The 18,240-nt window shown below is 41.1% G+C and overlaps 1 protein-coding gene across 1 annotated transcript in view; it reads left to right on the top strand.

The window, feature by feature from the left end:
• Positions 1-5,785: 5,785 nt before the first annotated feature.
• The window catches only part of LOC143276451 (cation-dependent mannose-6-phosphate receptor-like), a 16,463-nt gene continuing 4,008 nt past the window's right edge, over positions 5,786-18,240 (top strand). Inside the window, exons 1-3 of the mRNA XM_076580953.1 lie at positions 5,786-6,913; positions 13,134-13,230; positions 15,394-15,524. Coding sequence (XP_076437068.1) covers positions 6,750-6,913; positions 13,134-13,230; positions 15,394-15,524 — 392 coding nt within the window. The 5' untranslated portion in view covers positions 5,786-6,749. The remainder of the gene's footprint in view (positions 6,914-13,133; positions 13,231-15,393; positions 15,525-18,240) is intronic.

Genomic DNA, 18,240 nt, shown 5'->3' with positions numbered 1-18,240 from the left:
TTTACTTTAACTCTCTCCATACGAACGGCGAAAAAGACGACGTTAACAGCGTTTCACCCCAATTACCATCATCAAAATATTGCAAGCGGAAGGCTCTTATACTGAAGACATGAATGTTGACAAAGAATACCACAATTCTGACGACGGAAGCTGAAGGTTGGGTCGGTCATTCAGACACCCACTGGACATCCAGGGGTCTGTGTAGAGGAGAAGAGAGGACTGGCCGTACTGAGTGAGTTAACTTATTGCCCCCCCCCCCCCTCCGTGTAACCAAAGTCATGTATCAGACACGATAAAAGTAAACTCTGGTGTAGTGGCGCCTCTGAAACTTTTGGATCCTTCACGTGTCAGATGTTGAGAAAATGTGTGTGTCTGTGTGTGTGTTTGTTTTTTTTTTAATGCAGATCGCGCGTAGTGTACATGGAACGGATCAGTCCATTTGCTTTGACACCTCTTTGAAACTGAAGCTGAGAGTGATACTGTAATATACCGACGAATTTTCAAGGCAGTTATGAAGATAATTTTGATATGTTTTGAACGTGTGTTAACATTTTCAACAATGAGTCAGGGTCAGGCTATTAATAGAACACGGATGGGATCAGCGAGAAACGCGTTGTGTTGTTGCACATGTGAGTTGTTGACACAGTTTGTTTATCAGTTGTTTGTCACGCTGACCGTGTTCTTTAGTTCATTTGTTTGTAATCACCCATATCCCCCCCCCACGCCCCCCACCCCCCACCCCGAAAAAAAAAAAGGATGAATGGAAACAGGAATTTCATATCTCGTGTCAGATATTTTCAGACCGTCAGAAGATTGTCAAGGTTCAGATCGTGATCCGGAAAATAAAGGTTTAGAAAAATGTTATCGCTCATGTAGTATTGGTTGTAGACGAGTCATAGGCAGACAGACAGACAAGTAGAAGATTTCAAGATGCCAAATATTTAATATTTCAAAATTGTGATTAACCTGTGACCCTTTTGGGGGCATAGAGGACTTTTTTTTAAAAACAGCAACCAAGCAACATTATTAAAAATGCAACTGGCTTGGTCATAACGTTTGGATCCATTTTTTAAGGGTTTAACATTCCCTCCAAAGCATGAATGTGTCCAACGCAGCATTACTAGTTTTAATGAATTAGCTGTCTTAATAACATTTGTTCGCCTAAAGAAAGAAAAAAAGGTTACAGACTTTGGGCATAAGTATTTATCAGGCAACAATATGTCAGGAATATCAGAAAAAATATTGACGCTCCATGATGAAACTATTCATCATCTGCATTACTCATGTTACATTTTCCTCAGTACGGTATTCTCCTGGAATTCCATTTACTTACCCTAATCCAATGGGTAAACAGCGATAATTACATTTAAGTCTGTCGGAATAGCGAAATTATATTTGTGGAGGGCATTTGACCAATATATATTTTCACTCTTAGATTTCATTTCATAGTGCTTATAAAACATACAATAAGTACACTAACACTCGGAGACAACTAGGTTATCGAAAATACAAAGTTATCACTTCCTCATTTGTCATATGACTCTTCATCAGTATAACTGTAAGCAAGAGAGAGATAGAGAGAGCTCGGTTATCTGAAATCCAGAATCATCGCTCTCTCACCGGTCATGTGACTCTGAATCAGCAATAGCAAATAAGGGATAAAAATACACACACACACACACACACACACACCACACACACACACACACACACACACACACACACACATGGCTGAACCAGAACAGACTGACTGTAGACTGATTAAATTTTGGGCTTTTGAATTGGCTTGAATGTCAGTATGTCATCTCCCGAAGATTAAAAAAAAAATCTAAGCTAGCGTTCTACAATCATATAACAATAGAAATAACTTGTATCTGATCAACCCAAGAATTGCTTAACATAGAACATTCATGTGTAAACTTTGTGTAAATGCATTGTTATCTCCTTGCAGAAAGAGGTATACATACAGGTACAGAAAATGCGCATGATTGTATGAAACCTGTGGTAATTAGAACACGAGCATTATTTTCTCGAAAAACAAACTTCTTATACATAATCATTTACGTTTTGTTTAAAGATATAAAGTCTGAATTAATCAACTTTGATGATGCCAATACAGTCAAACATACCAGCACAATTTATACTCGAATGTTTCCAAGCACACACCATTTTACAGGCAACACATCTTATACTAAGTTTGTTCGGTTTTGCCAATTGTTTTCAGTTGTGTCTGCAAATCTTTATTTATGTTTCATGACAAATAAATATGATTCCGATTTTGATTCACACACACACACACACACACACACACACACACACGTTTATGCACAGTGTCGTCACTTGATCATTGTCAGCACAATCACCAGTAATCTCTTGACCATGCTCGTTGCCTCAGTCATCACTGTCATCATCACAATTATCATCATCATCGCCATAATCATCACCATCGTCATTATCATCACCATAACCATCACTATCACCATCATCATCACATTGTCATCATCATCATCACCATATGACCATCATCATCATCATGACCATCATCATCATTACCACCAACACCATCATTTTCCCACTCCGCTGTCCTGCCCCTCCCATCCCCTCCCACCCCTCACCCCCACCCTGACCCTATTCCCCATTTCTCTCACCCCCCGCCTACCTCCTCGCCCCCCAACCCACAACCTCAACCCGAACCTCCGATCTCTTTTCCTGTCTCCACCCACCCACACCCTCTCCCTCTTTCAACGTTTTCTCTCCCCCCACCTCCGATCCCCTTTCCACTCCCCTCCTTCCTTTTTGACTCACGTGTGCGAACAAAGTGAGTCTATGTTATGATCTGGTGTTTGGTTGTCCGTGTGTGTTGTGTGTGTGTGTGTGTTCGAGGTAAACTTTAACATTGCCATTTTCTCCGGAAATACTTTGTTTGCCAATACCAAATTTGGCTTTAAAATAGTAGGAAAAAGAATCTCCACAGTTATATCAATAATAGGTTGCACGTCTCCCGAATTTGACCGTATTTCCGAATCATTAACGGTTTATTTCGTTCATGGTCGTTCCGGATTCCGAAAACTCTTGTTACCCCTTTGCAGCTGCCCAATGAAGGCAACGTCTTGTAAGAAGGCGCCATAACCTCGTTTTTCTTGTTCGCAATTAAAAGCAAAGAAATACAAATTCTGGATAGAACACATACAGTGACACTATCTACATTATTGATATGTTTACTGCATTTGAATATTCTAAAGTGGACAGTGATTTAACTAGATTTATGAACATAAAAGAAAATTTGAATTGTCCATTTCACTGAGTTAGCCTTGTCTACACTGCATGGTTTGTGCAGATCTTGACAAAACATGTTGCAAAGCCTGACGCGATGGCTACGTCTCCTTTACTGCCGAATTAAAAGAATTTCATAAATAAGCATCGACGTTTTTACTGCATATGAATGTTTTGAAGTGGATACTTAATTAACTAGAATGAACAGAAAGGAGAAATTGGATGGACGGCGTCGTGATTTCTCAGTAAAGAGTTGTCGAATACGAATCTCTGCGGATCCATAAAAAAAAAAAAAAATAAAAACAAAAACGGACACATATTGCAGTGTGTTTGAAGCGATGGGAACGTCTCCTTTACCTTGGACTTGAAAGAAATTCTTAAATGCCCAAGATATACTAAAATAACACAATCTAAACGGCGTTATCACTTCGATTACCGTTGTTCGATTTATTCCGCTAAAAGTACATGCTCAAATAATTTCGAACCCGCAGTGACATAGTGCTGTAAACCACTCATTCTCGATCCGACCATCCATGGTTTGAATCTGCTTTGAAGCCTTTTTTCTTTCTTTTTTTTTTTTTTTTAACGCGAAGCTTTATATGATTACATTGACAAATAGAGAACACATTTCAACAAACTAATTTTAACCCAGTATTCAGTTGTCTCTGTGTGTGTGTGTGTGTCTGTGGTAAACTTTTAACATTGACATTTTCTCTGCAAATGCTTTGTCAGCTGACACCAAATTAGACATAAAAATAGGAAAAATTCAGTTCTTTCCAGTCATCTTGTTTAAAACAATATTGCACCTCTGGGATGGGCACACAAAAAATAAAAAATGAAGCCTAATTATATGCAAACTGCATTTAGTGTTATATTTATATTTTTTTATTCTCTAAACTTGGCACTTTGATCTGATATTCAACACAACAACAAGAGCAGTCATTATTATCATTTTTTGTTCAAACAGGAACTTCTTTTGCTAAGCATGGAAGTTTTATTTATTTTGCAAACGTTTTGGTGCAGATAGTAAAAAAGGGAAATTACTCTGTAATTAATGCTAGGTAGTCATTTGCTTTAAACTGATCTTTCTCATCTTAAACATTACATTTTGAAATTATACTCAATACATAAAAAGCTTGTGTGCTTTACTCTCAATGTACAGGGCTTTCACTATGTTCATTCGCCCAAGTGGTCTTTTTCGGAAAATACTAAAATCAGTACGACGAGTGGACTTTACAGATCTGTTGGCTGAGCCCAGAAGGTCATGGGCAAAATTCGATTGCATACACATATTTATACACATTCAAAGCGCGTGCTCATATTCTTCGCGAACGCGAACGACGCCATTTTGTTTCAAGTTGTTGACCTGCCTGTTCAATCCTATATTCAATGGACAATACACGATAACATGTGATGGAAAGTTGGAGAAGGAGACCGTTAAATATTTATTCAGAGAAAGATTTGTGAACGCCTCATCACTTACTGGATTATGCCCCAAACTGCCATAAAAATATCCACAGAATCAGTCGGAATTCACAGTTTAAAATTGTAAACCATGCGAGTTAATACCTTTGAATTGATCACGATGAAACGAAAACATTTCCAGTCTTGACCTTTCTCAAAATGAAGTCCTTTTCACTTCTTACGACGTTTAGAAGTACTTGTACTTGGCTCTACATGTTATTAGTTTAACAAGATACTAAATTTTCATGTCAACTTTAAAACTATAAAACTAGAATGAACATAAAAGAGAAATTGAATCGACCGTGTCGTACTACATTCCCGGCGGGTGTAACTAAACTTGTACATCTATCTAGATCTAATGAAAACGGCTAAATGTTGCAGTGTGATTGCGGCGATAGCCATTCAAAAGAATTTTTTTTTTTTTTTTTTATTGCCCTTAACGATTTTTTGAATGCCCAAGATACACCAGAATAATATGATTTAAACAGCGTTCTCACTGCGAATACCGCAATTGATTTATCGCCCTTTGAAAAAAGTATGTTAAATTTTAGAACGTCAGTTAAGGAGCCACGATAGTGTAATGGATAAGGCAGTTTCTTCTCGCCCGAACACGCGGGGTTCGAATCTGGTTATGACTTTTTTTTTAAGTGTATCACAAGTGAGTCTTGAAGGCCTTGCCTCTCTTGTTTTAAAGTGTATATCACAAGTGAGTCTTGAAGGCCTTGTCTTTCTTGTTCTTCCTTTATTTCTTAACCCTCTCGCCTTCCCCCCACTTCTCTTTTTTTTTTTTTTTTTCTTTTTTTTCCCAACAGTTATACAATTTTCGTAACACGAGACACTTTTCTGCAAGAGAATAATTATGACATTGAGCTATAAATAGATTCTGTGTGTAACTCAGCTGGTGCGTGAAGGATCACGGAGGGGAGAGAAGAGAGAGCTTTTTCTTTTTTTCTTTCTTTCTTTTCTTTCTATACAATTATAAAGAGTGTGTGTATGAGCCAGACAGACAGACACTGAGACAGACAGACAGACGGGATAGCACAGTCCCTGACGGTGTCCTATTTCAAGATAGGCATATAAGATGACCCTGTAACAGTGAGTGCTCCACTGCGGCTTGCTCACTTATCGCTTCACAACAACACAACACACAACACACCGCCATCAACACGACGACATTTTGCAGGCTCAGTTTTAGCGACTGCGATCTGACGAGAAGGACGGCAGAGAGAGAAAGTGATAGAAAGAGACAGCGGCAGAGTGAGAAAAAAAAACAACTGGGAGAGAAAGAGAGAGAGGAAGAGATAACGACAGGGAGAGAAGGAGAGAGAGGAAGAGACAATGGAAGAGTAAGAAAGAGAGAAAGAGACAATGGTGGAGTGAGAAAGAGACAACGATAGAGTGAGAAAGAGAGAGAAAGAGACAACGGTAGAGTGAGAAAAAGGAAGAGACAACGGTAGAGTGAGAAAGAGAAACAGACGGCGGTAGAGTGAGAAAGAGACAACGGTAGAGTGAGAAAGAGAAAGAGACAACGGTAGAGTGAGGAAGAGACAACGGTAGAGTGAGAAAGAGAAACAGACAACGGTAGAGTGAGAAAGAGGAAGAGACGACGGTGCAGTGAGGAAGAGACAACGGTAGAGTGAGAAAGAGGAACAGACAACGGTAGAAAGAGAAAGAGACAACGGTAGAGTGAGAAAGAGAGAGAGGAAGAGACAACGGTACAGTGAGAAAGAGGAAGAGACAACGGTACAGTGAGAAAGAGGAAGAGACAACGGTAGAGTGAGAAAGAGAAAGAGACAACGGTAGAGTGAGAAAGAGGAAGAGACAACGGTAGAGTGAGAAAGAGGAAGAGACAACGGTAGAGTGAGAAAGAGAAAGGGACAACGGTAGAGTGAGAAAGAGGAAGAGACAACGGTAGAGTGAGAAAGAGGAAGAGACAACGGTAGAGTGAGAAAGAGAAACAGACGACGGTAGAGACAGAAGGAGAAAGAAAGAGACATACAACGACCTGAGCCATGAGGGGCACGTGTGTTGTTGTGGCGCTGTACATGTGGCTGTGTGCACTTCCCTCCCAGTGGCGGGCAGTTGAGGCCGACTGCGTGAAGAAGGGACCATGTTCCTGCCAGAGCCCTGATGGACTGATTGATTTGTCTCCCTTGGACGGCCATGGCTCGCCCAGGTAAGGGAGGGGGGAGGTTGGAGGTGGGGGGGGGGGGGGGCTGAAGGGTACTCTGTGTGTGTGTTTGTGTGTTGGGGATAGGGGTTTGTGTGTGTGTGTGTATGTGTGTGTGTGTGTTGGGGATAGGGGTTGTGTGCATGCGTGTGTGTGTATGTGTGCGCGCGTCTGTGTCTGTATCTGTGTATGTGAGTCTGTGTATTTGAATGTTAGAAGATTCAGTAGTAGAAGTCTTCAGTTTGGATGGATATGGATATAGCGCGTCGGTCGGAGACCAAGTTCTACGCGCTTTCTGAACACAATCATTTGCACAACAGGCTGCCTACCTGGGTAGAGCCGACTGACAGCTGCGACTTGGCGCTCATCATTCGTTTCCTGTATCATTCAATCAGGTTTCAGTCCAGCACACATACACACTCATACAGACATGCAACGATTTTTTTTTTTATTTACCCCCACCATGTAGGTATCTACACCTGCCCACTTTCACCCAGTCTAATGACACCTAGAGTTGTGTGTGTGTGTGTGTGTGTGTGTGTGTGGGTGGGTGTGTATGTGTGTGCGTGTGTGTGTGTGTGAATGATAATGAGACAGAACGGTGCGTGCGTGTGCATGAGTAGATGTGGGTGTTTTTTTTCCCCCACTATCAGCTCATGATATCAGTTTCACGGTATGGAGTAGCTCATCAGTCACAACGAAGGCACAGCCATGCACAAAATACTCCACTGGCACAACCCTGCTGGGGGAACAATTAGACACACGCTTCACCGCATACTGTTACGAAGAGTCGGGCAAAAGACGGGCTCAGTGTTTAGAACTTGGCTGTGTTAATGTACAACCACACCTTCACGTAGCCCACTAACAATGCAGGCAATGTGCCGTTGAGATGTCACAGTGCAGGTACTGGTAGTCGTACATAAAAAGACTACGACTGTTTTGGACAGATTATGAGCCAAACTTGATCACCCGGTGATCTTATTAAATTTCAATGCAGTGGTTCGTGTGTGTGTGTGTGTGTGTGTGTGTGTGTGTGTGTGTGCGTGCGTGTATGTGTGTGTATATGCGTGCATGTGTGTGTGTGTACGTTTGTCTGTCTGTCTGTCTGTTTATGTGTGTGCGCGTGTGTGTTTGTGTGCGTGCGTGTTTGTGTATAGGTACACGCGTCATGCATGCATGCGTATGTGTGTTTGAGTGTGTGTGTGCGCGCGCGTGTGTTTGTGTGTGTACATGTATGCATGCATGCGTGTGTGTGTGTGTGTGTGTGTGTGTGTGTGTGTGTGTGTGTGTGCGTGTGTGTGTGTGTGTGTGTGTGTGTGTGTGTGCGAGCGCGCACTCGCGCCTTTGTAAGTGTGTACACAAAAGATAATAAAATGAGTGAAAGTAACCGACTTTTGAATTGTGGCTATCTACATACTGTTTTCTGAGTTCGTTGTCTTCATATCAATAATGGTAAGTCATTGTTACAGGTGTGATATCATTGACACAAAAGGTACAGACAGGACACGTAGAACCGAACAGAACAACACGAAATTGTACACCAGAGTCACGCAGTAACTGTACGCGTTATAGGTTTGTACAGGACATACATAATCATGGTTAATAACATATGTGAGAGTGATCACACAGACACTGAGACAGACACGACCCCAAAAGGAGTGAACAGGATAATTAAAAAGGAACAGAAATAATACCGTACTACTGATAGTGATATACCACTACTGCTACTGCTACTGCTGCTGCTATTACTAGTCCTACTACGACTACTACTACTGCTGCTGCCGCTACGATTTCTACTACTACTACTACTGCTACTACTATTACTTCTGTCGCTGCTGCTGCCTCTACTGCTGCTACTTCCACTACTGAGAAAGAGGTGTAATCAGAAGCAATAGTGAAAGGGGGTGGAGAGGGAAACAGTGTGGGCTAGAAACTGGAATGTTTCCGTTGAATGGTACATAGGGAAATGAGGTGCTTTCGAATTCTTTTTCTTGTAAAAAGTATATCTCTCACACATCTTGGTTTAAATAGCATTTTATTTGAAACATGTCACAATACAACACCTGTATAGATGACCAGGACAACAAGAAAATCTTATTATAAAGTCCTGTCCTGACACATGTACATCACACATCATTGACAACATGTTTCAAGGCTTTCAGGTCACTTGAAGATTTTGTATTTGTATTTCTTTTTATCACAACATATTTCTCCGTGTGAAATTCGGGCTGCTCTCCCCAGGGAGAGCGCGTCGTTACACTACAGCGCCACCCATTTTTTTGTATTTTTTCCTGCGTGCAGTTTTATTTGTTTTTCCTATCGTGTTGCGCATCGACTGAGGGAATTATTTCAATATATTATTGCGAGTGGGGATGGCCTGTTAGTCTGGCCGCCACCTTATTTTTCGGCCGAGATACTGAGCGCAAGAACAATGATAATCGTTTTTGAACTTATTCCGAGTGAATCGAACATTGTGATGGCGTCTCTGGCGCTTCTTTTGGCTGTCTCCTCAGTCCCGCCTTCATGTCCCCGCACCCCCTCCCAGTTGAGAAACTGATAATGATAATAATAATAATAATAATAATAATAATGATGATAAAACATAGAATGGCTGTGGTTTCGGCGTGCCCACCAATGTAAAAATTAACGACGTGCATGTTCACCCATCTCTAGGGCATGACAGGGCCCTGGTCATTCAGAATGTGTGGTGTGGCTCCTGTGGGCTTCAGCACAATGAGCGTTGTGTTGTGTTGTGTTGTGTTGTGTCGTGTCGTGTCGTGTCGTGTTGTGTTGCGTTGCGTTGCGTTGCGTTGTGTTGTGTTGTGTTGTGTTGTATTTTAGTGTGTTGTATTGTATTGTATTGCATTGCATTGTATTGTATTGTATTGTGCTGGTCTGTATTATATTGTGCTGTGCTGTATTGTATTGTACTGAAGCGTTTGTTGGATTTTTTTTTCACATAAGGTTTAGCCAATGCCGAAAGTTTAAAAGGTGAAAGGGCCCATAGCCTTTTTACGGCCAGCGGGGCAATGAACTCCGACCCACTGTGTCTGGGGCTCGGCCATAGGAAGACGGGGCCCAGTCCTCTCCTTCCGCTCTTTTAGTCTTCCTCAGCCCAAGTCAGGAACCCACACACACCTGGTTGGAGTGAGGAAAATCGGAGTACAGTGTCTTTCCCCAGGACAGAGCGTGACGCCGAAAATGGGCCTGGAACCCCCTGATCACGGGTGACCACCGGACCTTAAGTCCACCGCCTGACCGCCTGTTACGCGCACTGGTTCGATCCCCACACGCGCCAGTATTTTCTTCCCTTCAAGTTGACCTTGAGTGGTGGTCTGGACGCTAGTCATTCGGATGAGACAATAAACCGAGGTCCCGTAACCAGCATGTACTTTGCGCACATAAAAGAACCCACGGCAGCAAAAGGGTTGATACTAGCAAAATTTCGTATTAAAAAAAACAACAACACCTACTTTGATAAGAAAACAAATAGATGAAAATTTTTGTTTAATGTCCCGTCACATATACTGGTGATTATAGGCATGTTGTTGGTGTATTCAGTTTTACATTTGAGTGTTATCGTTTAAAAGGAAGGAGAGGAGGGGGGAGGGAGGGGGACACAAGTACACTTGCAGGCAGAAAAAAAGGTGGCGCTCTCATCGCAGCGACACGCTTTCCAAGAGGAGAGCAGCCCGACCCGAATTTCACACACAGAAATAATTATATTGTGACATGTATGTATGATAGTCAGTCGAGAAGAGGTAACTGCTGTCCCAACTATCTGGGCTAGAATTTGATAATAGTGGAGAGTGTCTTGCCCAAGTTTCACCCCCACTCTCTCGGAAAAGAGGGTTTTAGGACAGTCAGCGTTGGGATGGTTCTCAAAAGGCCAATTCGCCCTCCAAGACTACAATACTAAAGAGCCAGTGCAATTTTGCCTCCTAGTTTGAGAGTCATTGTCTTTCACAAAAGATTAAGCTGTGAGTGATTTCTCACTGCATTCTCAGAAACCTATTGATAATACGGCTCTCACTTTGCTGTTGGCCCAATTGTAAACTTATGTCAATCTATGATATAAGCTCATACATACTGGCCAAGACAAAAAAAGGAAAAGAAAAAAAGAGTAATGCAATACAATACAATGCAATACAATGCAATACAATACAATGCAATGCAATGCAACACAAAACTACAGGCACTGATTTGTGTTTGTGTCAAAAGGTTTAAGGGGCTGTCGACGAAATACAATACAATGCAACAAAATACAATAGATACAATAGAAAACTACAAGCATTGATATGTGTTTATGTCAGCAGATTTTTGGGTCTGTCGACGAAATACAATACAACACAATACAATCTGATACTACAAGCATTGATGTGAGTTTATGTCAACAGGTTTAAGGGCCTGTCGACGAAATACAATACAATACAATACAATATAATGCAGTACAAAACTACAAGCATTGATGTATGTTTATTGCAACAGGTTTAAGGGCCTGTCGACGAAACACAATACAACACAACACAACACTATACTATACTATACTATACTATACTATACTATACTATACTATACTATACTATACTATACTATACTATGCAATAGAAAACTACAAGCATTGATGTGTGTTTATGTACACAGATTTAAGGGCCTGTCGACGAAATACAATACAATACAATACAACACAATACAATACAATACCATGCAGTACAATACAATACAATAATGCAAGCATTTATGTGTGTTTATGTCAACAGGTTTAAGGGCCTGTCGACGAAATACAATACAATACAATACAATACAAAACTACAAGCATTGATATGTGTTTATGTCATCACATTTAAGGGCCTGTCAACGAAATACAATACAATTCAATACAATACAAAACAAAACTACAAGCATTGATGTGTTTATGTCAACAGATTTAAGGGTCTGTCTACGAAATACAGTACAATACAATCATTGATGTGTGTTTATGTCAAAAGGTTTAAGGGCCTGTCGACGAAATGCAATACCATACAATACAATACAATACAATACAATCATTGATGTGTGTTTATGTCAAGAGATTTAAGGGTCTGTCGACGAATTACAATACAATGCAATACAATACAATCATTGATGTGTGTTTATGTCAAGAGATTTAAGGGTCTGTCGACGAATTACAATACAATGCAACAAATAAATAAATAAATAACTACAAGCATTGATGTGTTTATGTCAACAGATTTAAGGGTCTGTCTACGAAATACAGTACAATACAATCATTGATGTGTGTTTATGTCAAAAGGTTTAAGGGCCTGTCGACGAAATGCAATACAATACAATACAATACAATACAATCATTGATGTGTGTTTATGTCAAGAGATTTAAGGGTCTGTCGTCGAATTACAATACAATGCAATACAATACAATCATTGATGTGTGTTTATGTCAAGAGATTTAAGGGTCTGTCGACGAATTACAATACAATGCAACAAATAAATAAATAAATAACTACAAGCATTGATGTGTTTATGTCAACAGATTTAAGGGTCTGTCGACGAAATACAGTACAATACAATACAATACAATACAATCATTGATGTGTGTTTATGTCAAGAGGTTTAAGGGTCTGTCGACGAAATGCAATACAATACAATACAATACAATACAATACAATCATTGATGTGTGTTTATGTCAAGAGATTTAAGGGTCTGTCGACGAATTACAATACAATGCAATACAATACAATCATTGATGTGTGTTTATGTCAAGAGATTTAAGGGTCTGTCGACGAATTACAATACAATGCAACAAAAAAATAAATAAATAACTACAAGCATTGATGTGTTTATGTCAACAGATTTAAGGGTCTGTCGACGAAATACAATACAATACAATACAAAAAAACTACAAGCATTGATGTGTGTTTATGTCAACAGATTTAAGGGTCTGTCGACGAATTACAATACAATGCAACAAATAAATAAATAAATAACTACAAGCATTGATGTGTTTATGTCAACAGATTTAAGGGTCTGTCGACGAAATACAATACAATACAATACCAAAAAAAACTACAAACATTGATGTGTGTTTATGTCAACAGATTTAAGGGCCTGTCGACGAGATACAATACAGTACCATACAATACAATACAATACAATACAATACAATACAAAACAATTAAAAAAACTAAAAAAACAACTACAAGCACTAATGTGTGTTTATGCCAACAGGTTTAAGGACCGGCCGGCGACAGGCAGTGATACCAACCTGTACTCCTGGAACCCCTGCTCCCCTTTCTCCGAACAACCCCAGTGTCAGGACGTCGCCGTGAGTGATGACAGAGCGGAAGGAGTGATGGGGTGGGGGGGGGTGGAATGAAGGAGGGTGTGGGGTGTGGAGAAGGGTGCCCCTCTTCGTTGTCTGGTTTATTACTGTTTTGTTTTCCACTTTGTGCTTGTGTTTCTTTCTTTGTTGTACTTTGTGTCCAGCGTGTGTGTGTGTGTGTGTGTGTGTGTGTGTGTGTGTGTGTGTGTGTGTGTGTGTGTGTGTGTGTGTGTGTGTGTGTGTGTGTGTGTGTGTGTCTGTGTGTGTGTGTGTGTGTGTGTGTGTGTGTCTCTGTGTGTGTGTGTGTGTGTGTCTGTGTGTGTGTGTGTGTGTGTGTGTGTGTGTGTGTCTGTGTGTGTGTGTGTGTGTGTGTCTGTGTGTGTGTGTGTGTGTGTCTGTGTGTGTGTGTGTCTGTGTGTGTGTGTCTGTGTGTGTGTCTGTGTGTGTGTGTGTGTGTGTGTGTGTGTGTGTGTGTGTCTGTGTGTGTGTGTGAACTCAGAATTCAGAACGAATTCTGTTTGTCGTAAAACCCATCAAAGGAATTGTGGACACTAAAACTAAACACATTCAAACAGAAAGTTGTATACTCGTTGTTTCAAGCTATGATGCTATCACTCGCCTGTTTTTCTTGTTTTGTTTCTGTTGTTATTGTCGATGATGATGTAATTGTTGCCAATGCTACTTCATTACTATCATTATACATACTACTGCTGCTTCTAGTCCTACTACTACTATTACAATTGTTGTTATTGTTACCATCACAATTACAGCTGTCATTGTTATTGTCAAGATTAATCAATTAATTGAATAATTGTTTAAGTAGTTAGTTAATTAAATCTCTCTTTTTTTTATTTGCCCGTTGGGTGTTTCTGTTTGTTCAAAGTGTTTCTTTGTGTTGCATACATGCCTTTTGCAAGATTTTAAAAAAGCATAAAAAATATGTATCTGACCATTTCTGGTTCATCCATTCAGTCCTTTCAGCGCATACAAATCTCTGCTGCCCGACTCGTCCTCAGAAAGAAAAGATCTAAGCACATCACTCCTATTTTGCAACATCTCCATTGGCTCCCAGTCTCACACAGAATAAAGTATAAGATCAGCACTCTATGTTATAAATGTAATCACAAATCTACCCCTTCCTATCTTTCTGGCTGTCTTCACCTCTTCACTCCATCTCGCTCTCTACGATCGGCTTCGGATCCCCTCTGTTTACGAATACCCAGATTCAAACACTCCACTGTTGGACGCCGTTCTTTCTCTGTCTCTGGACCTTGTATTTGGAATGAACTTCCTCTCTCGCTTCGTCAGGTCTCCGCACTCAACTCTTTCAAGTCTGGCCTTAAAACCCACCTCTTCTCAAGATAGCCTCCCTCCCCTGCCTCTTCCTTGTCTTCAGTTTCTTCAGTTTTAGAGTTATGCATGCGTGTAAATGACTGGTGTGAAAGCGCTCAGATTTGTCTCTGCACAAGATTCAGCGCTATATAAATACTATCATTATTATTATTATGGTTGAGAGTAGGTCAACGACAACTCAGTGTTTGGAGTATTAACTGTGTTGTCAATGCCATCTGGCCAATGATTAGAAGACCGGAAATGACGACAGTCACATCTGGTATCAATTCCCCGCAATAGCCGTTCTTGAAGGAGAGAGTGTCAGGATGAAGGTGAAATAAGAAGTAAGGGAAGAAAAATAGAAGTGAACAATAGTCAATAAGCATTTATGAAAAAAAAGGGAAAAGAAGAAGAAGCAGATAAAAACGTTCAACTTGACGCATTCTTTCCCTGATGTACGACCATAAAGCATTCCCAGTTGAGCTGACATTGTCCGGGCATGGCTCCCAGCAAAACTGCTTAAAATGTGTGTGTGTGTGTGTGTGTGTGTGTGTGTGTGTGTGTGTGTGTGTGTGTGTGTGTGTGTGTGTGTGTGTGTGTGTGTGTGTGTGTGTGTGTGTGTTTCTCCCATATGCATTTGCAGTGAAACAAATTTTAAGAATGAAAAAAGAAAGAAAGCATACATGTACATAAAAAGATATATATATATATATATGTGTGTGTGTGTGTGTGTGTGTGTGTGTGTGCTGGGTATGTGTGTGTATATATATATATATATGTGTGTGTGTGTGTGTGTGTGTGTGTGTGTGTGTGTGTGTGTGTGTGTGTGAGCAGGGCTGTCAGGTGACCAGTGACCGGTCAATGTCCTACTCCCTCGGCACCCAGGACTCTGCCACGTTCTCAGAATCCGGAGGGGCAGTCAGTGTGCAGTACTCGGCACAGGACCCCAGCTCTTACGTAACAAGGTATGGACGGGAACAGAATAGAATAGATATTTATTACCAGTATATACCAGGGTCACAAGGATCGTTGACAGTTAGCAATGTGTGGACCAGAACAGAATAGAATAGATATTTATTACCAGTATATACCAGAGTCACAAGGATTGTTGACAGTTAACAAGGACCAGAACAGAATCTATTTATTACCAATATATACCAGAGTCACAAGGATTGTTGACAGTTAACAATGTGTGGACCAGAACAGAATAGAATAGATATTTATTACCAGTATATACCAGAGTCACAAGGATTGTTGACAGTTAACAAGGTATGGACGAGAACAAAATAGAATAGATATTTATTATCAATATATACCAGAGTCACAAGGATTGTTGACAGTTAACAATGTGTGGACCAGAACAGAATAGAATAGATATTTATTACCAATATATACCAGAGTCACAAGGATTGTTGACAGTTAACAAGGTATGGACAAGGATAGACTAGAACAGAACAGAGCAGAACAGAATGGAAAAGAATAGATCTTCATTACCAAGTGTGCCGGGGTCGCAAGGAATATTGATGGGGGGGGGGGGGGGGGAAGGATCGGAAATCACATACAAAAAGAAGCAGAGAAGGATTTTAGACGCATAGGTGCTTGTGGATGCGGATGCAAGTGCATGTGATAATAGTAATAATAATGATGATAATGATTATTATTGATATGATGATCATCATCATCACCATCATCATCATTATTATTATTATAGGAGCTCGTGACTCTTTACATATAAAGGGAAAGCTATAAGTTACGTGAACTACTAATGACCACTCTCTCAATCCCACCTCCTCTTCTCTCTCTGTCTGTCTGTCTGTCTGTCTGACTGTCTCTCATACCTCGTACACGCAAAGAGAGTTGGCAGGTATGGTGATGGTGCTTTTGAAGTATGAGACTTGGATGAGGGAGACTTGAACTCAGGGGACCGTCAAGACATGCTCTGCCATTTAGAGCTTCCGTGCTGGCACACCCTTTACTAAAGAAAACAACAATGCCTGCGTTTTACCGGAAAAGTTACCAAAAGTGGTTCCGGAAGAGGAAGAAGCACATGTTATGAAGCCTGCTGTGTTGCTCTGCTCGCTAGGAAAAGATGCACGCGCGCACACAGGAAACGAATGATGAGCGCCCAGTAGCAGCCGTCAGTCGGCTCTACCCAGGTAGGCAGCCTGTTGTGCAAATGACCCCGTGTATGTAAAGCGCTTTGAGCTTGGTCTCCGACCGAGGATAGGCGCTGTATAAGTATCCATATTAAAATATCATACAACATACACGAGCACTAGCACCCGCACGCATGCACACGCACACAAACACGCAAACGCGTGGAAGAAAATTTAACAGACGTGTATCCATAAAATACATGAATGGATAAGAATGTCTCAATTGTCTGGAGACTGCTTGAAAAGGAATGCTGTTTAGATTTGTTTCAAAGGGGGACTGTGAGGGACTGTTAAGGTTGTTAATTCCAGGCTGGACAAGTTGAAGAACTAATAGCTCTCCATCAAGTATAACAACACGGAAACAGGCTCTGAAGCTGCCTGTTCTTCTGTGCCATTTATGGTGTCTGTGTATGGAGGACTTGGAATGAGCGGCGTGGAAGTAAAGCCAATTAATACACGGAACAGAGGAGGAGAGAGAGGAAAGCAAACAAGCAAATACAAACCAAGTCAATTCCCACAGTGATTGAATAACGCAAACAAGCACATATAAATCAACATCAGAACTTGTAAAATTAACCATGGCACTTAACTATTTTTCCCTATCACTAGAAAAAGTTCTGTCGAGAAGAAATACACATGGAAGAGACAAAGGATTTTAACAATACTCTTTCGATTTTTCTCCTTCAGAAAACAATAAGCAGAATTATATGGAGTACAGGCGGGGTCTATTGCATGCTGACACATACTGTTGTCTGATGCTGTCAAAAGAAAAGGAGCACAGAAACAAAATACGTAATGATGAAACTCATCATGCGCCGTGGCAGAGTCGTGTTCAGTCGTGGCAGATCCAGTGTTCAGCAGTCATCAGGGTTCCAAGCCCTGTTTCGGCACGGTGTTGGGTTCTGGGGAAAGTATTGCTTTGTATTGTATTGTATCATTGTATTGTGTTGTATTTGTCACAACAAATTTCTCTGTGTGACAGAGAGGCTGCTCTCCTCAGTGAGAGCGCGTCGCTACAATAAAGCGCCACATGTTTTTTGTCCCATCTTTTTTTCTGCCTACAAGTGTATTTGTTTTTTTTTTATCAAAGTAAATTTTTCCGCGCCACATTCACCAGGGACAGCCCTTTGCTGCTTGAGATCTTTTACGTGCGCTGAGTGCATGCTGCACACGGGAGCAAGCTCCGAGGCGCCGTAGCAGAATCGGCAAGGCGTTGGACTTCTGATCCAGGGTTCGATTCCCCGTGTCTACCTGGTGTTGTGTCCTTGGGGAAGGGCACTTTACTCAGATTCTCCTCACTCCGATGGAGTCGCCCGTCGGACCGACGGACGGGCAGGCAGGCAGGCTCACCCGTCGGTGTGTGTCCCCACACGGGAGAAGAGGCCGACCCTGGATGCGCAGCACTTCCCACAGGTGTTGCAAGGAAAAACGTCTCTGGAAGTTCTGGGTGTTGAAGGGCTAGCTCGTCGTTCCGACATTAGCCTGGTTGCCTGACCAGCACAGGTGACTTTTTTTTTAGTGAAGA

This window comes from Babylonia areolata, chromosome 2, assembly GCF_041734735.1.
Source record: "Babylonia areolata isolate BAREFJ2019XMU chromosome 2, ASM4173473v1, whole genome shotgun sequence".
In the NCBI taxonomy this organism is placed as follows: Eukaryota; Metazoa; Mollusca; class Gastropoda; order Neogastropoda; family Buccinidae; genus Babylonia; species Babylonia areolata.
Note: the sequence above shows the minus strand (reverse complement) of the source record. Positions and strands in the feature narration are given on the sequence as shown.